The 25,437-nt window shown below is 39.4% G+C and overlaps 1 protein-coding gene across 1 annotated transcript in view; it reads left to right on the plus strand.

The window, feature by feature from the left end:
- Positions 1 to 25,437, plus strand: part of si:ch211-57n23.4 (immunoglobulin superfamily DCC subclass member 3) — a 46,166-nt gene that overhangs the window by 12,457 nt on the left and 8,272 nt on the right. Inside the window, exon 7 of the mRNA XM_039748081.1 lies at positions 22,966 to 23,131. Within this exon, the coding sequence (XP_039604015.1) occupies positions 22,966 to 23,131 (166 nt within the window). The remainder of the gene's footprint in view (positions 1 to 22,965; positions 23,132 to 25,437) is intronic.

Here is a 25,437-nt window from a genome sequence, read left to right on the forward strand (position 1 = left end):
AAGTCATTTTGCTCCAAATGTTATCCTGACAACTCCTTTTATTCTTAACGTCAAAAATATGCACCTATGCATTATACTTTTAAGCGTATACACCAGGGGTCCTCAAGTTCAGTTCTGGAGGGCTGCAATGCCTGCAGATTTTTGTTCTAACCCAGCTGCTTAATTAGAAGCAACAAATCTTAAATAATTTCATTCTTGCTAGTGCTTTGAATCTGTCATGTCAATTTATTCTTATCCTAAGGATGTTTCCTTGCAGAGGATATCATCTAAATGATTTGTGGACCAGGGTAGATTAGTAATCCACAGCTTTTCCCTTTTTTCCTTTCCATTTCTTCCAAGTGTTTTATTAAAACATATACTTGATGAACACACATACACAAGTGTAAGTGGGACTAAGTTATATGGTGAGCTGCTGGCTTCCTTTGTCTTTTGCATCTCATTGTTGGTTGGTAGCTGTGGAAGAAAACAAGAAGAAATTCAGACCAACTGTTTAAGACTAAAAGAAGCAATTAAGGGTTGGGAATCTTAATGAGTGAGCTAGCTGAAATGATGCCCACAACTGGTGCTTGATTAAAAATGTTTCAGAAGCAGCAATTGGCTTCAAATTAAGAAACTGGGAAGGAGCAAATAATCTACAGCCTCTACGGCCCACCTGAATGAACTTGAAGACACCTGCTATCATGGAGAGCCAGAGTACATCACATTGTGAATTGTTTCTAGGTATGAACCTATCTCAGGTGGGATGGCAGTCCAGTGCAGGACACACTGACTTGTGCTTGTCCACCTTCACTCATATTGGACCAATCAAGAGTTACTGTTTCAAACAATGTAGGTGTTCTGGAGATCAGAGTAGAAAACAGAAACAGAGAGCTCTGTAGAAAATGAATACCTTAAAGTTCATGCGGTCATAAATGTCAAATGTTTTTCAGTTTAGCAATTTCCAATTTCACATCCCATATCCAAATGCGTCAAGCATTCATGCTCCATGTACAGGGACTTTCTCTAAGTCCATTCTCATATATGCTAACATATCTTTACCTAAGTAAGAATGAGATTAGAAGGACACCAAAAACCATCCACTCTTCATATCTGGTCCAAACGTTAGACTCAGTCTACTGCAGGGGTCCCCAATTCCAGTCCTGGATGGTGGCAGAGGCTGCAGGTTTTCATTCTAACACTTTTCTTTATTAGTGACCTGTTTTTGTTGCTAATTAACTCTTTTGCCTTAGTTTTAATCAGCTTGCTATTTAAAACTTGGGCCCCTTAATAATGTTGATCTCCTCAGGTCCACAAAGCATTTTGATGGTGTTCTTAGAAAAAAGAAAATGAACAGTTTTGGAAATGTCTGCTGTGGCAGACTGAGAGCACCAACAAGCCGTGGAATTAATTAAATAATTGGTTTAATTAACAACAAGGATTGGCTTCTGATTAAGAAACTGGATAGAGTGAAATGGTTGGGGTTTGTGGTCCTCACTTAGCTGGTCATATGTTGGCACACTAAGATCTCATTTCTGTTTGGGTGTCATTTAAGGCAAAAATGAAAAATTCTGAGGACTGAATCTTAAAAAACAAGGCAATTAAAATGAAGGGAAAAGAAGTCAATTAGCAGCAAAAGATGAAAACAGATTAAAAAAGAGTTACAATGAAAACCTGCAGCCACAGTGGCGCTTCAGGACCGTAGTTGGAGATTCCTGCCCTCATAAGCTTTTATTGTTATCATTAGACTAGCATGTCCAGAAGCCTCTGATTTCTACATTTTATACTTGGATATCCATATTTCAAGTTTTTACACTTTAATAATTAATTAAATTTATATACCACTTTTCACACTACTCAAAGCACTTTACATAGACAGAGGGGAACCAATTCAGCCACCACCAATGTGTAGCATCCACTTGGATGATGTGACGGCAGCCATTATTGCACCAATGCGCTCACCACACATTAGCTGTTAGGTGGTGAAATGGTGGAAGAGATAGCCAATTAGAGACAGGGGATAATTTGGACAGCATAACGGACAAGGCCATTATGGATGATTTAGCCAAGACATCAGGATAAACCCTACTCTTCTGGAAAGTTTCCCAGGGATCTTTAAAGACCACAGAGAATCAAGACCTCGGTTTTACGTCTCATCTGAAGGACAGCGCCATTTTTACAGCACAGTGTCCCCATCGCTGCCCTGATCCACACATACACCACAGGGTAAGCACCCCATGCTGGCTGGCCACACCAACATCTCTTCCAGCAGCAACACAAGCTTTTTCCTAGATGGTCTCCCATCCAACGACTGGCCAGGCCCAAAGATGCTTTAAAGTCACAGTCCTCACAACTTGGTCACTGTTTATAGTTTGTCTCCAGGTGTTCCAGGTTTCTCCCAAATTCTGTACATGTTGGCTAGCCTAATGGCGACTTTGTAGGAATGCCTGTCTGTGCCCTCTGCTAGACTATCCTGTCCAGGACTGGCTCCTGTCTTGAACCCATTGTTACTAGGAGTTGCTGTAGTTTTCCACAATTATACAATGGAATAAAGACATTCATGAAATGGAAGATTAAATTAATTGTTAACAAGATAAAGGAAAACGAGATCTAACTTAAGCATATGCTGCTGAAACATTATGAAAGCTTGTACTTTACTGGTGTAAATTTACAGGGCCCTAGTGTAACTTAGTCCTTTGTTTTGGATTAGTATTTATTCTCTTTCATACGTAAACTATTTTGAAATCTGTAGTAAGAATTTAAACAAACAACAGAAATGTGATGCATATGATTTTAGATTACAATAGAAAATAATAATGGCATCAAGAAGCATGGGTAAAAGTGCACAATGCAAAATAAACCGCTCCAGAAAGTGACTTACTCCATTTTCAGCCTCATAGATGGTCACTGCCCTCAGTAGATATACTCCACTGTTCCAGAGTAAAACATAAAGCCTTAAAGATCTCATCTGACCCACCACACAGCCTGCATCCTCTGTACACTCTCCTTCATCCGATAATCGCTTAGGTCTCTCAAGATCACAGCCATAAAGGTTTGTAATAGTTGTTCCTCACAAACTATCTAATTCATAAATTTACACTCTTGGGTATTCAAAGGACACGATAATTTTTTTATACTCCATTTACTTGTATAGATCGTGGAAGTAGCCTGTTTGATGGATATGTGTAAAGCTTTGCCGTGGCTTGGTTGGTTGGAAATTGTTGAGGAATGATTATCGCTATTATTCTTATGTGGTGCTTACATTTGTATTGATTTTTTTGTTTATATGAGTTTCACTAAATCATATTCCATGTGACTAGCAGCTTATGGCAATAACTGAAAATAAAGAAAAATAAAATAACAGGCAAAAGGAGGCCGAACAGATTTAGCCAACTTAATGTTAAGGCTTTTCATTGCAAACCATCCCCACTCTTAGCCTATCTGTCCTTAGCACATTGTCCTTCATATCTGTTTGTTCTCAAACGTTCATCTGGTACATGTATGCTATTTTTTTAGATCCCAATTTGGCTCTACTTGTGTATTTTGACATTGATTGTCCCAGAAGATGGCTTTAGGTCCTTCTTAAGTTAACCTCCTATTGATTTGTTGGTTTGGTGGCATAGCCTGCTCTTTGTTTGGACAACTGATGTTGAAATTCCTCCATCATACTGTTTAATGACTGGCTTGAAATCCCTTTGAATGTACTTTGTGAACTCACCCAAGAGACAAATAGGTGTCATTTTCTGAGTTTTGAGGGCTCCTGGGAGCATTTGTCCTTGAGACAGTGTGGTACCACTCACCTGGAATGGTTATGAAATGCATGAAAGTCTACGCACATCCAGAAATGCGCACAATCTCCATTTGCTTGGGCAACAATTAAACATTTAACTTATATCACAGAGCATATTTTACCTTAAAATAAAAAGATACATTAAATAAGCAAATAGTAGGAAAAAGCTGCAGCTGTATGGCCTTCAGAAGATATAGTGATGAAAGACAAGGTACAGAGGAAGTGCAGAACGTCATAAGCAATCGTCCTGTCGCTGCCACTGCATGCCTCAGTTGCTCTAAGCAATACACAGAATTTGTGAGTTTAATCCTACCTGTTTGAAAAGAAAGGGCTGGTTTTCATTGCACAAATATTTTATGGTAAAAATATAATATATGTAGAACTACACCTGGGTTTATAAACCTTTAAGCTAACTACATGTATGAAAAGTGAAACAATGAATCTGGGATGCTGGCCTTAGAGCAGAATTTCAAAGAAAAAAAACTGGCTAATATAAAGCAACAGTGAAGATGGGCAAACATTCAGAATCACCCAGAAATCCACAGTTCGATGTCTATGCTTCTTAGTCCATTTGAACCTTTCCCTGCCATTGTTGCACATGACACTGGTGTTTGGCATATACTGCTTAAGGAATAATATGGCCAGCAGCCAAGCCGCCTGCACTTCAGAGCAAGTCATCCTTCATCCTGAAGCTAAGCCTGGTGAGTACTTGGATGGGAGACCATCTAGGAAAAGCTTGGGTTGCCACTGGAAGAGGTGTTGGTGAGACCATCCTGGGCCTCTTACCCTGGGGTCTGTGTGTGGACCCCAATGCACAAGTGCAGTGCAAAATGGTGCCCACCTTGAGAAGAGATGTAAAACGAAGGTCCTGACTGTCTTTGGTAATAAAAAACAATTCCATGGCATCTTTCTAAAAGAGTAAGGTGTTTCTCAATGTCCCGACCTACCATGTTCTTGTCCATTCCTCCTAGTCACCATCTCTCCCTTTTTGGCTGACTATCTCTCTCAACCCTTCACAGCCTAATAGCTAATGTGTGCTGAGTGTACTGGCACTATAATGGCTGCCATCACGTTACTGTGGCTGCTGCACATGAGCGGTGGTTGAAGTGACTCCCTACTGCCCATGTAAAGTGTTATGAGTCTCTAGAAAAGCACTATATAAATGTAACTGTCTATCTAAGGGAGACGCCAACTGAGGACCCGTAAGGCATTTCTTTCTCAAAGTGCGGAATCTGATGTCCTTATCCTCTTATAATGTTGTCCATCTGTCACTTTCCCTTCTTCTATCCTGGTTAGTTTTCCCTCCTCTCTCAATACAGTAATAGACACCTTTGTGTGAAACCTTCCATATCTTGTCAGTCTGACAAAATGAACTAACCTCCACTTCCCAAAACAACAATAGACTGATGTGTTTTTCCAGAAAGCTGTTTAATTTTGCCCATTTTTGAGTCCAGAATAGAACTTTAGGAATGCCAGTACCTTGCAGTCTAAGGAAAGACAGCTTACCTGCTTTACTGAACAGAACAGCACAGGTACAAATGTTTATCTAATAATGAAATAACATTTAAAGAGGATTAACAAAGGATGAGCTGATGGAGTTTACCATTAGGGTGCTGAAGCAATGACAGCTGAAAATAGGGCTTTGCAGTCATATGGGAATAATAAATGAAAAAAGGAGCAATTTCAAGTAGTGATAGTCACTAGAAACACTAGTAATGTCTTGGCTGTTTATTGGTACCTCAATCTATCAACACCAACTTGTGAATGCTTGTGTATATATCTCATAACCATACACACACACGCGCACACACACACACATATATATATATAACATTTATAATATAATTCACACAGTTTTGGCCTCCCCCATATTCACTTATGTCTTGCTGTACAGGCCTCGATCAATACAATACTTATTAAAGACCCTAATAGCTTATCTAAGCTGAACTGAAAGGCAGGCAGGGACTGCAGCTGCACCTTCAAGCCAAGCACTGCTGTGTCTGTTGACTTAAATCATTAATGGTGATGTTTGGATGAACCCTGGTGACTTGTTCTTACTGACAGACTGTGTGAGAAAAGCAAAATTAGGTTATAAGCACAGGTTATTGTTGGGAAATAGAATTAATTTCATCCTGTGGAGAGAATTGGATCCAAACTAAGATGTGACATACTGCTTGACGTTCAGGTCAGCTCCAGCACATGAATGGGTTTATCATGACACTTGTGTATAAAAAGCATCCGTGAGTCTCAAAGAGAAATGCTATGGTCAGTATGGCTTGGCATTATTGCAGCCCCTTTTCATTTGTCTTCATGGACATCTTAATTTTTTTTTTGAAGGTGCAGAGGCTAAAGGCTACACATTGAAAGGCACAAAGTCTGTTACTCGAATTTTGCAATTTAAAACATCTTTCTCTGTTGATCGAAGTTCACATCCACCTTCCATATGGACACCTTTGGTAAATATAGCAATCTGTGGATTCTCTGACTAATCAGAATGACAATGCAGCTCTTCGTTATTAAAGAAGTGCGAATGTGAGATGTGAGCCTTGGCCTTTCGCACACTCGGTCCTGATCTCCTTGGCCTTAAACTCCATTTGGGAGACAGAGGCTTTGAACTTCATCTGTCTGTGGCTCTGCTCGTGCATGTGTGTGGGAGTGTGTGGCACCTCCCCGAGAGCCTCTGGAGAGTCAGAGACAGCTGCAGTGCTCCGCTGGACAATAGAAACCATTTGACCAAACCTGAAAAGGTGGGGGGAGGGCCCAGCGCACTAAGGAGATGAAGGGGGATGTGGGAAGGCAAGGGAAGGCTTTAGCCTTCACCTCTGACCCGTGACCCTCTAACAATAAGCCCTAAGAAAACCACGGTGATGAATTGGCAAAGTTGAATAAACAGGGGCCGGACATTAGCATGGGTACATTTGTAGTGCGGGAGGGAAGATTGATGACGATGTGCTGCAGGAGAGACTGGCCAGTCGGGGACACTGGAAAGGCCTGCGCTGCCATTGTTCTCAGCTGTCACATTTCTGTCACCCAGATCTGTCCTGCAGTGCTGGCGGCGAGACCAAAGTCGAGCGCACACTAGTCACCCACTGCTTTTTTATTGGAAAGCCAGAAGACAAAAGACAGCGACCACTAAATCACAGGAAAACTCCTTTTATTGCACAGAAGGCGAGAATGAAAGATTTAGTGAAAAATGAGAATCTCCAAGTGACTGTTTTGTATGGGCAGAAGCTTCACATTGGCTGTTTTGGAGACGAAAGAGTCAGGGTAAAATTTTAAACTGCTGTTGTTTTTGTGAAAAAATGACAGGGACCAAGTTTTCATTTGCATTCTGTTAAGACTTTGCTGAGGGACTTAATGCTGCTTTACAATTCACCAAAATCTAAACCTTGCTTGTGTTAATTGGACAAGTGTCTTGCTTTTGAGAGACCAGGGCAAAGTTCCTGTGTCTTGTAATAAGAATAAAAAAATTAAATATTATGTAAAGACTAAATGGCAGCTTGCAGTTTTCGATGCCTTTATGTTTTCACATACGCAGTGGTGTGAGCTGCTGCCTCACAGCTCCTGGGACCTCAGTTCAAATCCCACCTCGGTCTTTGTTGGGTTTTCTCCAGAAATATTCCAGTTTCATCCAAAATACATTCACAACAGGTTCTATGGTGAAGGTATACTATATACTGTATCTGCTCTACACTTAATGTTGCCCTTTTAAAAATCCATCCCGCTAAATCTTAACTACAAGGTCATGGGGGTCCGCTGGAGCCAATCCCAGCCAACACAGGGCGCAAGGCAGGAAACAAACCCCGGGCAGCCCACCACAGGACACACACACACACCAGGGACAATTTAGAATCGCCAATGTCCCTAACCTGCATGTCTTTGGATTGTGGGAGGAAACCAGAGTACCCGGAGGAAACCCACGCAGACACGGGGAGAACATGCAAACTCCACGCTGGGAGGACCTGGGAGGCGAACCCGGGTCTCCTAACTGCGAGGCAGCAGCGCTACTCACTGCACCACCGTGCTGCCCCCCTTTTAAAAATGGGTTTGCAAAATAAATGGATGTTTTCTATTTTACTATGAAATAGTCACATAAATTTGGGAATGTTGCTTCAGCTCCAGATTTGCTGTGAAACCTTTCGCTGACTTCCACTATTTGTGATGTTCAGAGATTCCTCTATGTGGACATGAGTTTAGGCCATGAGATCTTAATTTCTAGAATATGTGTACTTGTGACTCCAGTTTTTGTGCATGGCAGCCCATGTCATGCTGATTCCATCCTTTGCGGCAACGATTGCCAGGTTTCTTCTGGTTGTTACTTTAAGTGGGAAAGAAGAGCGACAAGGCTGATTCTGGGATGGAGAGGTATGAGTTAAGAGGAAAGGTTGAAGGACTTGAAACAGATATATATTAAGAGGTGACATGATTGTTGTGAGTGTTTCAAATTATAAAGGGAATTAGTACAGTGGATCGAGACGGTTATTTTAAAATGAGTTCAGTAAGAACACACGGACACAGTTGGAAACTTGTTAAGGGTAAAATTCACACAAACATTAGGAAGTATTTTTTCACTCAGAGAACCATAGACGCTTGGAATAAGTGACCAAAAAGTGTGGTGGACATTAGGAAGTTAGGGCCTCCAAAGTTTGAATTGATGTTGTTTTGGAGGAATCAGACGTATAGGATTGGCAAGCTTTGTTGGGCTGAATGCTTGGTTCTTATCAAAAATGTTTCTATTGTTCTAATGAAAAAGTATTGTTGCTGTACTGCCCAGGTTAGGATTAGCCAGTAGAGCAAATAGCTGTTGTAGCTCAAAGCTCACATTTTTTAAAAGTGCAACTTGCTTTTACAGGAAATATTAACAAAGGCCTTTAAAATGCCAATTAATTGATAGAATGTATTGATGTAAATGACAAAGAGCCTGAACCAGGAGCTGCTTGTTTCTTTCTATTCAATTTGCACTGACATGGGAGCCTATGAGAAGTCAAGCAAAATTATACCTTTTATTGGCTAACTAAAAAGATTATAATATGCAAGCTTTCAGGGCAGCTCAGGCTTCTTCTTCAGGGACATGGGAGTTAGGTTAACTTAGATTAGGTTAAATTACCAAAACTAAGTATAAGGCACTAGCGAAACTTATTCTGGAGTACCGTCTGTAGTTCTGGTCAAAAAATTACGAAAAAGGCAAAACGGCACATGAAGTCTTCAGATAAAACCAAGTGCACCCTTGGCTAATCTGAAAAAGCTGCATTGGAACCTTAATCAGGTCCTCAAAATTCACAGAAACATTGATAAAGCTGAGTTCCTCCATTTAAGCAGTGAATCGTGTACTCAAGAATATTAACGTGCATTAAACACTGAAGCCAGGAAGCTCTTCCTCACACACGAGTCATGAGAATCTGGGACATAACATCAATTCATGCAATTGAGGCAGAACAATCGAGAACTTATCAAAAAATACACAGTATGTGGGTGAGGCATTGAGACATCATGGCTGTTACTTTCAGGTCTATCAGCTGTTGCGTGGTAAGTCATTTTAAGGCAGTTAGAAGATCTAACTTCAAAGGCACTCTTCTTAAAACTTACTGTAGTTAAAAGGAACAAGTCAGAATTTTGGGTCCAAAATAGTCTATTGTCTCATCCTGACAAAGTTGGACCAAGAGCATGGAATTGCACAAAGAACAAACACATGCACACTATGTATCATGGCGCCAGAGAGTGCCAACATGATCGGTGTTGGTTGAAGAGAACTTGTCAGTACTTTATACACAAGACGATATTACCTAACCAAACACACCTAATATACTGAATGGTTTCCTCTTATTTGTCAAACTTCTCAAGTCACCTGTAATGAAATAAATAACAAGAAAATGTACAGATGTTAGTTAAATTCTGTAGAAAAGCAAATTGAAGTCTGTTCAGGCATTTCTGGAATGGAACAATGAAAGGAGATATTATAATATAACATCCTGTTCAGAAATTAATAAATTAGTTTGAATGATAATTATCTAGCATTGGGTAATTCAGGACTGAATGTGGCGATCAGTGCACTGGCCCCTGTCAGCAAACAGAATTCGTTTTTTATGTTTCTGAATACAAACTTCAAATAAGAAAGGAATAGAGTAGAATAATGAAAATTTCAAACAAGAGACTGCCTTTTGTCAATAAAGCAATACACCCGAGAAGAAAAATTCATAGTTTAGTTTTGGTCTCCTTATTCATTGTCAGCTTGTATGTGACGTGTAAGTGAAATTGTGTGTATTGTTCTTGGCCTGTTGTAACAGGAAGCACACAATAGTAGGACGTAAGTCGGCACAAATTAATATTCAGCCTTTTAATCTCATGCTATAAGAGCAGGCTTCAGCTCCTTGTTATGCAGTATTTGAATAAGACCATTTGAAAAATGAATAAATGAATCTAACAGATAATTGTTTTTTTTTTGAAGTCAAGGCTAAAAGATCAACTAATGATGGTGGAGCAAAACTTGATATCAACAGAAGAGAATGCATTCTATTTAGTTTTTTTAACATAAAATGAAAGCCTCATTTATAGACAATCTAGATTGTAATTTTTAGTTCTATTTCCACTTACAGTTCAAGGATGCACTAAAGTTATTTCTTTATTTCTTATATGACAAACAAATAATAAAAAGTACTTTAAGTATATCCTAAAACTATAGGTGCACTGCTATTGAAAGTCCTGCTAATGCATGAGCGTTCTCAATGGATACTCTGACTCACTTGAATGCACGCTGACTCGGACTATTGTGCAGCGTACTGTGCATCTTTAGCTATAAAAGTCTGCTACATTATTAGACATCTCCGGTCTAAAATGTCAGTCGCAACCCAGCAGCGTCTTTGAGGGGTGTCGTTTCTATTCAGAGTCGGCCTATCCTTTTCACAGTCATGTAGAGCTCTCTATACAATCTAACATCACCTCTGCTCTCAAAGCACAGAGCCGTTGCTTTATATGGCAGAAAACTTTTTTTTTTTTTTTAATAAGTAACACAATGAAGTAAGCTGATGTGATCCTTATGCCTAAGCACTCTAGTATGGACTAATAATACACTGAGGCTGTTATCTTGCTTATCCTACATGAAAATAAAATACATAATGGATACACACTGTAAAATATATATAAAATGTAAAGAAATTGTGCTAATCTTTCCATGTTTGGTCCATTCATGACTATGGAGGCATCTGGAAGTAACAAGACCAGGCACACCCTATGGGGACCACTGAGCACACAGAATACACAACTAAGAGGTGCACATCAGCCTAACAGAGCGCATGGAGAAGGCGTTTACAGCACCCTGATAAGCCAACATGCCTTGAGATAACCCAGACATAACACAGCATGGAATTCTCAAACACGGGAGCCACAGCCTATCCCAGCAGCACTGAGTGCAAGGCAGGATGCAGTGCTGGGCAAGGCAGCACCTCATCACAGAGATTATCTAAAAAATAAAGATATGTTGTATAGATCCCATTATGAAGTTCCAAACAATGGGTGCTAATCCCAGAACCCAGAATTTTTGCTAAGATGCCAGCATATAAAAATGTGTCAAGTTTATTGCATATAAATAAAAGGAAATGTTAAACAAAAAGAGGCACGTAATATTAGAAAATGAAACAGAAAAAATCTCCTTCAGCCTTTCTGGGCCTATCAAAACCAACATAGCAATGCACAGCTTCATGCAAACCAATTCTACACTGGTGACTCCTGATGTCATCGCCAACAAGCTAACTCAACATAACAAAAATATAATTCTGACAAAACTGTGTAATTTACTTGTAAATCCTGACCCTACTCTGTTTCTTTTGACAATCTGTTCTTCCATTTTCTTGCTGAAGATTTCAAAGCAATAGCTAGCATCTTCTCTCCCTGTTCCCTTTGCAATTTTCAACACCACAAATATGTCCTTCATCTTTCTTTACGGCTCACTCCCTGCAGTCCTGAAATCATTCTGGTAGCTCTTCTCTTGGCATTCTCTAGGGCTTTTATAATATAACATAACTGTTCTCAAATCTTCTTAACCCAGCTCAAGGCTGTGGGGTGGCAGCATTGCGTGTAGGACATGAACCAGGCCACTGGTCCATCACAGGTCCCATTCACGCACACATCCATGCAGCCAAATGTAGACTCGTCAATTCACCTGCACATCTTTGAGCATGTTGGATGAAAACTGAAGTACCCAGGGAACATCCCATAGAGATTTTGGGGGGGGAGAACTAACAAATTGCACATGGAACACAACCAGGCACGGACATTAACCACTGTGCCAACTGGCCGCTCTGTCTCCTGAAGTATTGAGACCATTTAGTAATGACAATTATATTGTTGATAAAAGCTGATGAAATCCTGTCATGGTTGTAAATAAGGATTCTCCCAGTCTAAACCCCCGCTATTCATAACCAATACACGGATAACTGCTTTTGCATTTTACCTTTAAAAATAGGCAATTTGATTGTGATACAACTTGAGTCAATTGTCTTGTCTGAAGTAATTATAGGCTTCTTTTCATATAATGTTAGAAATACGGTAGAATGTTTACTCTTTTTAGGTTCTTTGACTAGTTTATAGTGAGATTCAAAAATGATAATACAGATATGTGTGTAATATATGTGTCACAAAGGACACAGACTGGATGGCATCCTGGCCGGGATGGATGCTTCCTTACCCTGCTGGAAAATCTTTATAATGGATGAATGGGTGGAGGCAGGCCATGTGCTCCTCTGGTGTGATAGGAGGCAGCATCCCCCTGGTAGATCGTCCATGTAAACACCCAAATGGCTGTATGGAAATTGTAATCCCAATGGACCTCCAGGCTAGGTTTCTTGGGAGCCACAAGGGGGAGCCGTTGGGAGAAGCATTTTTTTGTTTTACGGATTTTCTGCATTACCTGTAAGTGCTTTCTGGATGCAGTGTTGTAGCACCAGAAGTACTCCTAGGTCTGGCATAAAGGAAACTGCGCTGCTTCACTCAGATTAGTTAGTAGAGTCGGGAGAGGAAAAGGACAATGCTTACCTGGAGAGAAATAGAGAAAAGGTACAAGAAAGATAGGTGCAGAATGCATTCTTGAGAAGGTAAGGCTTGTTAAGGTATTTCTTTCAAATAAATTCTTACTAAAACCCGGGACTTGTTCCTATATTGTTGTGTCTGAGGTTTGTGCGTCTGAAGCACCCCCACTGCTCAGAGTATATAAAGTGCTTTTAGAAAGTATTCAGATGTCTTCACTTTTTCCACATTTTATTATGTTGCTGCATTATGTCAATTAGTTTTAGTTAAATTAGTTTTTTCTCTAATCAAACAACACTATATATACACTATATAGTCAAATTCTGAATACATATTAGTCATTATGAAATTATGATATTATTTTTGAAAATATAAAGTCAATGTATGAATATATAAAGTCTGTTCTGATAATATAAAGTAAAAGTTTGATTGTATAAAGTCAGCGCCTGAATATATATAAAGCTATTTCTGAATATATAAATTCAAAGTCTCAGTATATAAAATAAGTCCAAGTCTAAATATATAACTTCAGGGCTGAATAAATAAAGACAGTTGCTAAATATATAAAGCCATTTCTGAATATACAGAATCAAAGTCTCAATATATAAAGCCATTTGTGAAAATATTGACATCTGAATATGGGTGGTACGGTGGTAGCGCTGCTGCCTTGGAGACCAGAGGTTTGTGTCTCAGATCCTCCCTGTGTGGAGTCTGCATGTTCTCCCTGTGTCTGTGTGGTTTCCTCTGAGTGCTCCAGTTTCCTCCCACAGTTCAATGACATGCAAATTAGGTGAATTGTCTTTAGCTGTGTGGCTGATTGTGTTTGCCCTGCGATGGACTGGCACCTTGTCCTGGGTTTGTTCCTGCCTTGTGCCCTGTGCTGGCTGGGATAGGCTCCAGCACCCCCGCGACACTGGTCTAGAAGATGAATGCTGTCCAATGTTAGTGATTTAGTTTTTAACTGTTGTCACACATTTCATTCTGTAATCTTCAAGTCACCTACTAGGACCTGCATATTCCTTGCACCTACTGGCACATTACTGACCTCGTCACAGATGCAGACTTAATAAATTAAAAGTGAAGTGCATCTGCTACACTATTTACTTATATTTTATATACAGTATATATATATATATATATATATATATATATATATATATATATATATATATATATATATATATATATATATATATATATATATATATATTTCCTCCATGCTGTTCTTTAACCAAAGGTGTACTGTGGGATTATCGCTGGTGAAAGCAGTCCATTATGATTTTAAACCTTTGACAGTTGGTTTTATAACTTCTCTGACCAATTCTTAGTCACACAAGTTAATGATCCATCAGTCCATTTACTTACATCTAGTCCTTTACTCAACCTGCAATGTCCAATTTTATGGTCATCTGAAGCTGAAGTCTGTCCCGGCAGCATTGGGCATAAGACAGGAGCAGCGACTGGGTGGGGTGCCAGTGTGCAGCTGAGTACACTCAGTTTATTGATCTACTTTGTAAATTTAACGCAGCATCTTAAAAGATGAACTGAATGAGATAATGCTCTTCCCAATAAATAAGCACATTATAAAGAAGTAATTTGACAGATTTATATACCAAATAGCTTAAATGATTTAAGCAAGTTGTGACTTAATCGTAGTAGATTTGTGAGGTATGGATTGGCATTAGTCTGAAAAAAAGGAAATACTTGGGATAGAGGATTTAAGCATATAGGTATGACAGTGTGAAATAATGTACAGTATGAATTCCATCCATCCAGCTATTATCCAACCCGCTATATCCTAACTACAGGATCATGGGGGTCTGCTGGAGCCAATCCCAGCCAACACAGGGCACAAGGCAGGAAACTAACCCCGGGCAGGGTGCCAGCTCACCACAGACAGTATGAATTCAATACTGATAAATATAAATATCTATCTACATATCTATGCATTCTCTGAACCTACTTTTATCATTCTAAACTTGAAGGAGACTGGAGTTTATGCCAGCAGTATTAGATACAGTTTTGGGTGGCATGCTAGTACATCACTGGGCACACTCAAATACTTTATCTTGTATGCACATCATTATGATACTGGGGGAACAGGAGTACCTGAAGATAACCAAGCATTTGGGAACTTCACACCGACTTTGTGAAGGGTCCAGAAATAAAGTGGATGGGGTATAGATAATGAAATTAAAACAATAACAAGAGAAAGAAGAAAAAGGGAATTTGGAGGCTCAGGAGCCAAGCTGCCAGTGAGGGGGTCTCAACTGAGCTGAGATTTAGCAAAACAGGCAGAAGTTATTTCATATTTCTGATACTGTGTTTGTTTACAGATGACTTACTTCTGTTTGTGTTGCCTTACATTGGACACATGTCAGCTGTAACAACAGATTCTTTATTCTCTGCTGCACAGACTTTGTTGGTGCCTAAAAGCTGCCAGCTTCCATTCTTCCTGATCTTCCATGCAGTGGGGTTTTAAGTTCCACAACAGCCTGACACTCTTTGTTTTTCTCAAAGATGCAAAAACAAAGATCAAACCCCAGCTGAAAGTTAAACAAACGGTAATGTAAATTTAACTGCTGTTGCCACTTGCTTCCAAGTGCTTTCCTGCTAGGATTGTGAGTTTTGTTTTTTGTCTGGCACAGGCAATTAACGGAATGTATAAGCGTCTCCTGTCATAAGGTTTAAATGGGTTGAAAGATTTTTGGTAGCAGTGGCTTTTACATCAAGCCATCAATTCTGGAAATAAAATCCCATCGAGCCTCTGTGGCCCAGGCTTGAACCACAGGCGAGTCCCTCTCAAGACCCTCACCTCCTCCCTGTCCCCCCACCTTTGTGTCTCTCCTGGTGAGAGCTGGCTCTATGAGGTGAAGATAAATGGCTCCCTGTAAGTTCAAGTGTGAAGGGCCCTTAACGGTGAGAATTTATCCTCCTCCTGTAGATTAATTACAGTGCGGGGAGACACTTGAAAACTTGCAAAGCCTGTTGAAGGGTCTCTATTCAAGTGCAGGAAAAACATAGTTCTTTGGTAAAGACTTGCAGGGAACAGAGCTGCTTAAATGGGCTCTTTGCACCTGTTAGGGAAGGAGCAGACTTGGCATGGCCTTGCTGGGAAAGGACTGCTGGTGGCCTCGCTGCAGGCTCCTACTTATTTACTTTAGGAGGGAATATTCCTGCATGTGTAACAAGAAACTGTAGCAAAACAATAGGCATTGCTAACGTAATTGAAATAAAGGTTGTGACCACTGGGCTGACATGTAACAACTGGGAGGTGGCAACTGCTGAAGCCATAAGAAGCAATACAAGGTCGTATCCAGGTATCTCGTGTACATGAATAAGTTAAACTCTATTTTTCATTTTTCGGGGCTAACGACAGTGCTCACTGTTATATGTCTACTGAAGTCTGCTCTTACACTTTTCAGGCTTGCAGTTTCAGAGCACTTAATGCTTTGTCAAGCTTTCCTTAAATATTCATGGAGTGCTCCATTTCCAGGGAACCCATTATAAGTAATTTACATGTAATTCTAAAAAGATGGGAAGATATTTCTCCTCATGTTCCTTAATCCTGAGCACAAGAATGGAAAGTTCTGGTGTTTTTACCTTAATTATTGACCAAAGTGTTGTCATGTTCTAGGGGTTGGACATGTGGGCTTCACGTGGAGACCCCCTGATGATACCGAGTCTTTGTCTCATTGTGGATGCTTATGGGTCATGTTAATAGCCTCATGCCTACTTTTTCTGTGTGGTTCACTCCCAAATGAGAATTGTTGCCATTAAAAAGGAATGAATCGTCAGCTTTTAGAGAATATGTTGCATACCCTTGATACAGCATGCAAAACTGATATGATGCTCAGAATCTAAAATATTAAATTATTTCGGCAGCTGCAGCAGCCCAACCCCACCTGGCTTTGTGCATTACTATTGATGAAGTGCATCCGGTAAAAATGTCAATAAATCCGCATGAGAGATTTAGATAACTAGCTGTTAGCTAACAATCCGCACTTCTTGTATTAAATACATGTCTCCTCTCATTTCTATTTCTATCTATCTATCTATCTATTCTTTCATTTTGCTTGTGTCTGAATTTCACAATATCTTTGTAACGGCTCACCAGCCAATATTCCCCGCTTAAGTTGTTCTTCAGCTCACCAAGTGCACACAAGTATAAAGAATTCTGCATACTTTGGTCCCACCATTTGCTCAAGTCAAATGTGAGTGAAATCGCTGTGAAGGAGCAGCGATGTTTGCTGTTTATTGCAGTTGAAATATTTTGATAAACAGACGGCCACATCACATGAACGGGTAACAACATACAGGGGTGGTAAGAATCTGAGAAGACCTGACATTCTATAAATAAGTCATTCATCCCAATCTAGCTCCCCAGCTCCTAATTTAGATGACATTTCCTAATAATGTCAAGATCTGAAGGTTATCAAAGTGTTTATTTCAGCTGCATTACTAGGCAACCAACTCCAGGTCTCTGCAGCTCTCTGTGTAAAGATTTGTTTCCCGATATTTGTGGAAAATGTACGCTTAAAAGTCTAGCTGGTGTCCACCCTACATACTCCCCTGTAGTTTTAAACTGTCGTGTTACCTCCTTATTTCTGTTTGCTAAACGTTTTCAGTCCTTCCTCTTAGTGTAGCTCACGCCACAAAGTCCCTTCCTCATAGTCCTGGAGCTTTCTTAGATGATTTGGTTCACTGTTGAGGAAAGTGATGTGGACATTTCTAGTTCCAGATGCTCTTTTGCATTGTGTAATCATGTTGACTGTTTTACTCTTTCAATAAAAGCTTTTATATTTATGTACATTAAATGTCTTCTGACACATATCTACCTCTATCAAGCTGTTTCTGTATAGGGATTTTGTTGATGATAAATGTGATCTATGTGAGTGGCATCTGCAAATATAACTGATTTGTTAAGTTGACCTTTTATCTAAACAAGTATAATAAATTAAAAGATGCTGCAGTCCCATTATTGAAACTGTGAGAAATCAATTTTGATTTCAGCTTTTTAGGAAAAAGTCCCCAAAAATCTATTTTTTTAATAACATAACAACCTAGACAAGAACAGGCCATTCAGCCCAACAAAGCTTGCCAGTCCTATTCTTCTAAGGAACATCAAGTCGAGTTTAGAAAGGCCTTAAAGTCTTACTGTCTACCACACTACTTGTAGCGTATTCCAAGTATCTGTGGCTCTCTGCGTTAAGAAAATCTTCCTAATGTCTGTGTAGTGAGATGTCAAGCAAAATGACACCTTTTATTGGCTAACTAAACAGATCACAATATGCAAGCTTTCGAGGCAACTCAGGCCCCTTCTTCAGGCAAGATGTAATACAGAAACTGGAGTTCCCTGTGTTTATATCCACACACTAGGACAAGAAACAACATTGGTAAAACTTTAAGGGAGACATCTTAAATGTAAAAAAATAATAGACCTCTGCAAGCTAAGATTCTTATATCTGCCCTAGTGTCTATATAAAGTTTCTGTACTCTGTCTTGCTCAATGTTGCTCTGCCTGTGAGTTGACCTGATATCTCCCACCATGTCGCATTACTCAATCAGCATAAGACTATAAGAAATGCCATTGGGGGTCTTTGACCCGTTCAGATGTTTTGTTATTGGTATTAATCGTGTTATTCTTTCTCCCACTTATGCCACATAAAGTGCATTTTTAAGGTCAGATGTATGTTATTTTTTTTTTTTGCAGTAGTGAAAGTTAAAAATATATGCAGCCAGAAGTGGACTCCAGTCATGTCTGCCTCTGCCTGTGCAATCAGTGCCTGATCAAAATGTTATAGAAGACACCATTGAGCCTCAGAACGTGACACTGGTTGTAAATCATAAAGTTGCTGGTTTTGTGCCCACCTCTGACTTTGTTATATGTATATAGGAAGGGGGTTATACAAAATAAAGGTTGAAAGGTTTTTCAAAACAAGATAAGCATTCAAACTTCAAACAGGATTTAGACTTTGCCAAAATCAAAACCTGGATCCAAGTGCTGTGAATTGGCCCACTGTTTTGCTAATTCACAAAATGTTCAGTAATTCACACACTGAGTTCCATTGTAGCTACCAAGCTGTTTCAGGTAATACTTGTGGTCTCATCCCACCATTAATCTGAAACAGCCTAAGATGAATGAATAAATAGAGTTACCTCACTTTCAAAATAAACACCAAACTGGTGGGGACACCAATGCCAACCTGTCAAGACTCAAACAGTTTCCAAGTGATGTTGTTGTCACCACATGGTGCAGAGTGACTCTATCCCTGATGGTCTGTGGCTAGAGATTGAGACTCATCCCTAAAATGCCACCTCCTGTGATCGTCTTAACCAGGACTTTGCTTTAGTTCAGGCCGCCAAGCTCACTGATGCTTTGCCTTATTTAATGGAGGTGCAGTTATACTCCCTGGAATCTCTTCAGCTACATTTCTCCATGGTGTTGTGTGGTGGTCTAAGCTATATTAAAAGCTTAAGTAGCCTTAATTAAAGTTTTGGATTTTTCCTTAAAATGAGTCAATTTAGTTTAGATTGGTTTGCCACACTGCTGTATGGTCTGTGGTCTTACAGGCGAGGGCAGGTTTGAGAGCCAAGGCTCAGTGTTAGAAGAGAGAATAGCTTACTTTATATGGGATCTGATTAGACTCTTAAGTTGTGTTTTCTGTTTCTGATTTGTCTATCAATAGTCGTGCATTTCCTTTGGATTCATCCTGAAATATTCCTCACACTCAAAGGTGTCACTTAAGCTGATGTTCATTTGCAAATAGAAGATAAAGAACATCAGTTACTCTCACGACAGTGCAGACAGTGATATTTTTTTAAGACACAGTTTTATTACATCCACAGAATGTTAGAGATCCTCTGTAAGGTTGCTGTCGCTGATAACATTAAAACTAGTAAAAACACTTTTCCTTAAACGCAACTGTATTTTTTTTTTACACCACTAAATGTGATGTTATTTGTGCCATTAATATGTTTGCAAAAGCGAGGCTCTGAAATGCTGGTATTTGTCATCTTCTAGTTCTTTCTTTCAGTTTTCTTTGAACATACATGCTATTGTACATATTCTGAATGAGGTTTTATCTGCAGATGTTCTCTGATGGCTGCACAAACACTTGAGAACATCTCTCAGATGAGATTAGTCAATGAGGCAAGATTTGGAAAACCGATAACAATTGCTTTTTCTCTTTCTTGGAGAAAAAAGCAAAAATGTAAGAAAAAAAAAAAAGCTGGACGAAGCAAGCTTATAGGTGGTGGTGGTGGGGAGTGGAATAAATTAATTCCACAAATTGATTAATGATTCCCTATTGAAAGCCACGGTCTCCCCCTCTGTCAGTGGCTGTTCAATAGCAGTATGAGGCCCCTATTCACTCAGGGGTGATAGATCAGCACTGACCCTCCTAATTAGATGCAGGAGAAGTTCACGATCATTTAGACGGCCATTGTCCCCCTTTGAGATCAATGTCAGGGCTTGGCAATGAGACACATCTGTCCCACAGTCAGAGGCAGGGGGGTTGGTCTGTTTCTTCTAGGGGTGGAGCTTAATGACAAAGGAGATGGGGCTGAGTGGGAAGGGCAGGGGCTATGGGGTGGGGCTTAGGGCCTTCTGCCTCAGGATTAGAAATTCTAATTGTGGGAAAGAATTCTAGTGAACTGGGATCTAAATCCACTATATCTGCCAGAAGAGGTTAAGTGCGCCACCCAGCATCTGGTTGATGGGGATTACTGGCTCTATGGTAATTAAGACAAAAAGTTTATCCACAGTGACAACCAGAGTGCCTTGGAGAAATAAGGCAAGAAAGCTGGACCAACAGAGAGCTGAACCCAAAACAAATGTTCTTTTTTTTTTAAGGGTAATCTTGCTTCTTTTCTCTCAATGGTTAAAATTAAAGCAGACTGTTTGAGTTGAGATTGGAGAAACAAAGAAAAAATAATCTGCTTGAGGAATGATTAGAGATATCTGCTGAAACACCCCACACTATCTGTCTGTCACGCTATCTATCTAGGTTTATTTTTAAGAAATAACATATTTAGTGAGATAATATAGCGGGTTGGACAACAGATGGATGAAAAGATGAATAAAGCTGTTACACAAAACAGCTAATCCAATATTATGCTGTGTTTATGAAAACCTATTAGAAGCTAAAACTGAAATCATAGCATCCTCTGATTTAAAGGTATTTCTTTGAAAATCCCGGGTCCAGCATCATGTTTATTGAAATCTGTATGAGACTGGAGTAATCAGGAAAATATTACGAGAAATTGTTTGTATACAAATAGAAACATTTTATACTGTATATATGTTACTATCAATGTGTGAAATTAGGCATTGTGTAGAATGTGTGGGAAATCTACGGAATGCCGAAAATGGGACGTCAACGTATGAAGCGATTAAAATTTCAAACAATTTCTAGGCAATGCCAAGAGGCAAACCGGCAAATCATTCTTTATTATGTCTTGGTATTATATTTAATGCTGAAGGAGAATATATAGCATATTAAAGTAACACAGATATTTCATACTTTGCCTAAAAATGTCACGCATTCTAAGATTCCCTAGCCCTTCTATACAATACCTGCAATTCACACGTTGCCAGTAATATACATAAAAACAATCTGATTATGTTTTTCCAGTCATTATATACAAGACCAACAGCTAATCATATGACAGTCTAAGTAAAGTGTGAGGATCTCAGTGTTGGGCTACAGCCTGTAGGTTTCCCATGATCTTATGTGCTGAGCTGTATGAGAAGTTGAATGCAATGTAAGGCTTTCACACCAGTGGAAGAACCACACATGCAAATTAAATCAGTATACTGCGCAACAGAAGTATTTCCTGCGGTATACAACAGCATCTTTGACTTGAAAAATGTGTAATTACACTTGACTTATTTTACTCGCTTTCATTTATTTTAGTTTGAACAAAAATGTACTTTGCAGTATGTATCAAAAATATCTTAGCTACAGCCCACATTAGCAGCCCTGGAGGTGCTATTGGTTGGGCGAGTTTGAAATCAAAGTAAGGGATTCACCATGAAGTCTGCACTCTGAATTGTGAAGATGAATATTGTGATTAGCAGCATGTGCATATTTGAAAATTCAAGGAAGTTAGTCAAATATTTGTGTCTGATCTTCAATGTAACTGTTACTAGATTTAGATCAAAATTAGATATAACCTTTATCATTAATATATTTTATTAAATGTTGGAGTACATTTTTATTATTTCTTATGTTCTAAATTTTAACAAAGATCAGTTTTCTTTCTTTCTTTCTTTCTTTCTTTCTTTCTTTCTTTCTTTCTTTCTTTCTTTCTTTCTTTACGTCTAGTGCCATTTAATACAATTGTAATGGATGTTCTGACCTCATTTTTTTTCTCATCAAGATGTTCAATTTCAGCAGATATTAACAGCAATGTTCTTACCTAAAACATTCCTGCCTTAAGCAAAGTACTAAATTCGATTTGTAGTTCTCCAGGTGATTGCTTAAATTAAACCAAACTACTAAAATACTTGCATATAAAATTAATTCTCTTCATAAAAGAAGCCAGCAGCCCTGCCAGCATTGTCACCGACTCCACACCTCAGCCCAGATGGGTTCAGAACACGGGCAGCTGGGCGGACGGCACACTGGTAATGTGCAAATGCTGCCCTCTAGAGTTCATTTAGGGAATTACAGCACAAAGGAACGTGGCGACATCTGGTTCTTTCTTTGTATTTCATGGACAAATACTTCCATCTCTAATTCCTTTATATAATCGTGAGTCTGTAGCATATGTGTAGAATTCAAGACGGCAGACTTTGCATTTAGCATGTTAGGTGAGATGTTATTGTGGAGTGTCTTCCTAAATGCGGTCTTTTGTTTCAAGCTGCTCAGCAAACCAATTCACACGTGCAGCTTGGGAAGCTAAGGTGGTGACCCGAAAAGAAAGATATAGAGACAAATGGGAAAACGTGCTAATGAAAATACAAACTCTAGCTTGATCTGTGTTTGTTTGGTTCCTGATGTTTTAGTTTTATCTATTTATTTTTTGCTATTAATAAATTGGTCTATTTTTTTAGGATAGCTAAAGTCAAACTATTTTTTTTAAATGTGATCTATTCTTGCTGTTTATAGAAGAAATCTTTCTTTCTTTCTTTCTTTCTTTTTCTTTCTCACCCCTCTCCTTTTCTGTCCTTACAGCTCCACCCGAGTTCCTGCAATGGCCACAGTCCATGTCCAAGCCAGCGGGGAGCAGCGCCTTGTTTAACTGTGTGGCACAAGGGGTACCAGAGCCACACCTCATCTGGCTAAAGAACGGCAAAGTCCTGGTGCCAGGGGACAACATTAAACTGACCAACAACAACAGGTGAGGCTCTCTTAATGTGACTTTTTTTCATGCCCCGCCCCCCCCAAACTGCTCTGCATGTGTGCCCCTTTGACCTGTGGTGACCCTTTGTCAGCTGGGCAACACATTCTTGACGTCCATCTCTGTGGACTCTGTCTGTGTCAAGTAATGTGATGGGCACCTCGCAGGTCTACTGTGATCATCTCAATTTGTGCTACCTTGGTGGTGCCTTGTTGGTACAGAACGTCTGTTAGTCGTGTGACACCAACACAGGCCTTCTAAAGGTGGCAACAAGTGACTAATAAATGCACTCCCGGTAGCCTCATTTGAAAGTTTCATTCTTCTTTCATAAATATTGAGCTAAGGCCTTGTTACTATTGTTACTAAGCAAATGCACTATCGGGTACACCATATTCTGATGAGCTTTTGCAAAGCATTATTAACAGGCTAAATTCAGGTTTTCTTTTCCTGTTAGTAACCTGTTAGTACCCACTACACATTAAAGATTTCGTATTTTTCCACATATTAAGAACTCTTTCAAAGCCCAAAGAACCAATTTCATATGCAAAGAACTCTTCTCAGAAATCAAATGGTTCTTTGTCAAGCAAAGGATCCACATAACCCAATAAGCAACATTTATTTTTAAGAGTACAGTCGCTACTCTATTCTATGCTACGCTATTTTTATTTCTCCCCACACAATAAAGCATTACAATTAAATATTACATTTTTATTTGATTCCCTGTATGTGGCCAAAGAAAATGTTCAGCCTCCCACGCTAAACATTTTAATTTGCCTCAATATGAAATCTTATGTATATAAAATGAATTTTTTGATACTGTTTAGCACAAAACGTTTCCATTGAACATACCATGTAGCGCAAGCCATCAAAACAGACACAAGTTCACAGATTAAATGTGATCCCTGAGTGTGTTTGCTTGACAAATGCTTGCAACATTCACAGCGTCGGCACAAGGTGTGCAAATCCATCAAAGCTGATCAATAAACCCCAGTAATGTGCAGTTAGCCTTGACAGCATTTTTAAAAATCAGAAAGAAAAACTCAGGTGTGCGCGAGAGCTCCTGTTTTCTGTTCACACTGGCGCCCTATTCATCATTCTGATGCCAGCTTTTAATTTATTTCTCTACTATTCCTAATTTTTTCTTCTATTACTGAATTGATTCCTCTTCTGGGAATAGCTGAGACAAAGTGTATAGATCCGTTCAGTCCTATATTACGAACAGTTAAATAGACGCAGTATGTTTCCTCATATCTAAAGACTTCACACATTTTCATGGCTGCTTTGGTGGCTGTTCATTTCTAAGGGCTCTGAGTCTCTCCTCAGAGACGACTACTGTTTTAATTAAATTAAATGTTCCAGATGTGTTTCTGTTAGATCAGCCAGCAGCAAGCAGTGCCCTGGACATGGCCACCACAGTTCACATTTGACTGCTCTACCTGGCTTAGTCAGGTAAAACAGATTGGCCTCCCCTGACTTTCGGATATAATTGAACCTGAGAATAATTAGTTGGTTTATCACTCGAGTACCTCAAACACAGCAGGGCACAGAAAGGTTAAATTGCATGTGGCTGTTAAGGCAGAAATGAGGTCACAAATACCAAGGCCATTAAATGGCGTCTCTAGGGGATGGCCTTATGTGGTGTTCAATATTCACTTCTTCTTGGGTCCAAAATTAATTGCACTCACAGCTGAGTGGAGATTATGGTCGAGTTTAATCAGGCTTTGTTCCCCTCTTCGACAATAGCACTCTTAAGGTCATCTACTTACTGACCACAGTGTCACCCATTTATGACTCCAGTATTTGTGACATCTGTGCCCCCCGGATCTCTAGGCAGGGTCACTTATACCATTTGATATTTCATTGAGGCATACTGTATATACTTTATTAATGCCTTATGCTTGTTGGATGATTTATTGATTAATTGTGCTGTTCAGTTTTAAATTCTTGAAATTTCCAGTAGAACTCTTCTCTTTTGAGACTATGGGCTCTCACTAATGGGATGGTGTGATGAATTGCATTCTTTTGGTTTAATTTTTTTCAAATTTTTATGACTATTATATAAATATTTAGCACTTCTATCCTATGAGATATGGGCAGAAAGTTACAGGGCCAGCATCGGAAATCCCCCTACTGTATGACCCAGAGAAAGTCTGAACCTCTCTCTGATGTGATTGCACTAATTTGTGGCTTCTTAACCTCTCTTGTACTGTGGTGTTTATGGAGTCTGCATGTTCTCTCTGTGTCTATGGTATTCTCCTTGTGCTCTTTTTTGTTTGTTTTTCCTTCCACAGTCCCATAAAAGTTTG

The sequence above is a fragment of the Polypterus senegalus genome, chromosome 1, assembly GCF_016835505.1.
Source record: "Polypterus senegalus isolate Bchr_013 chromosome 1, ASM1683550v1, whole genome shotgun sequence".
Lineage (NCBI taxonomy): Eukaryota > Metazoa > Chordata > Cladistia > Polypteriformes > Polypteridae > Polypterus > Polypterus senegalus.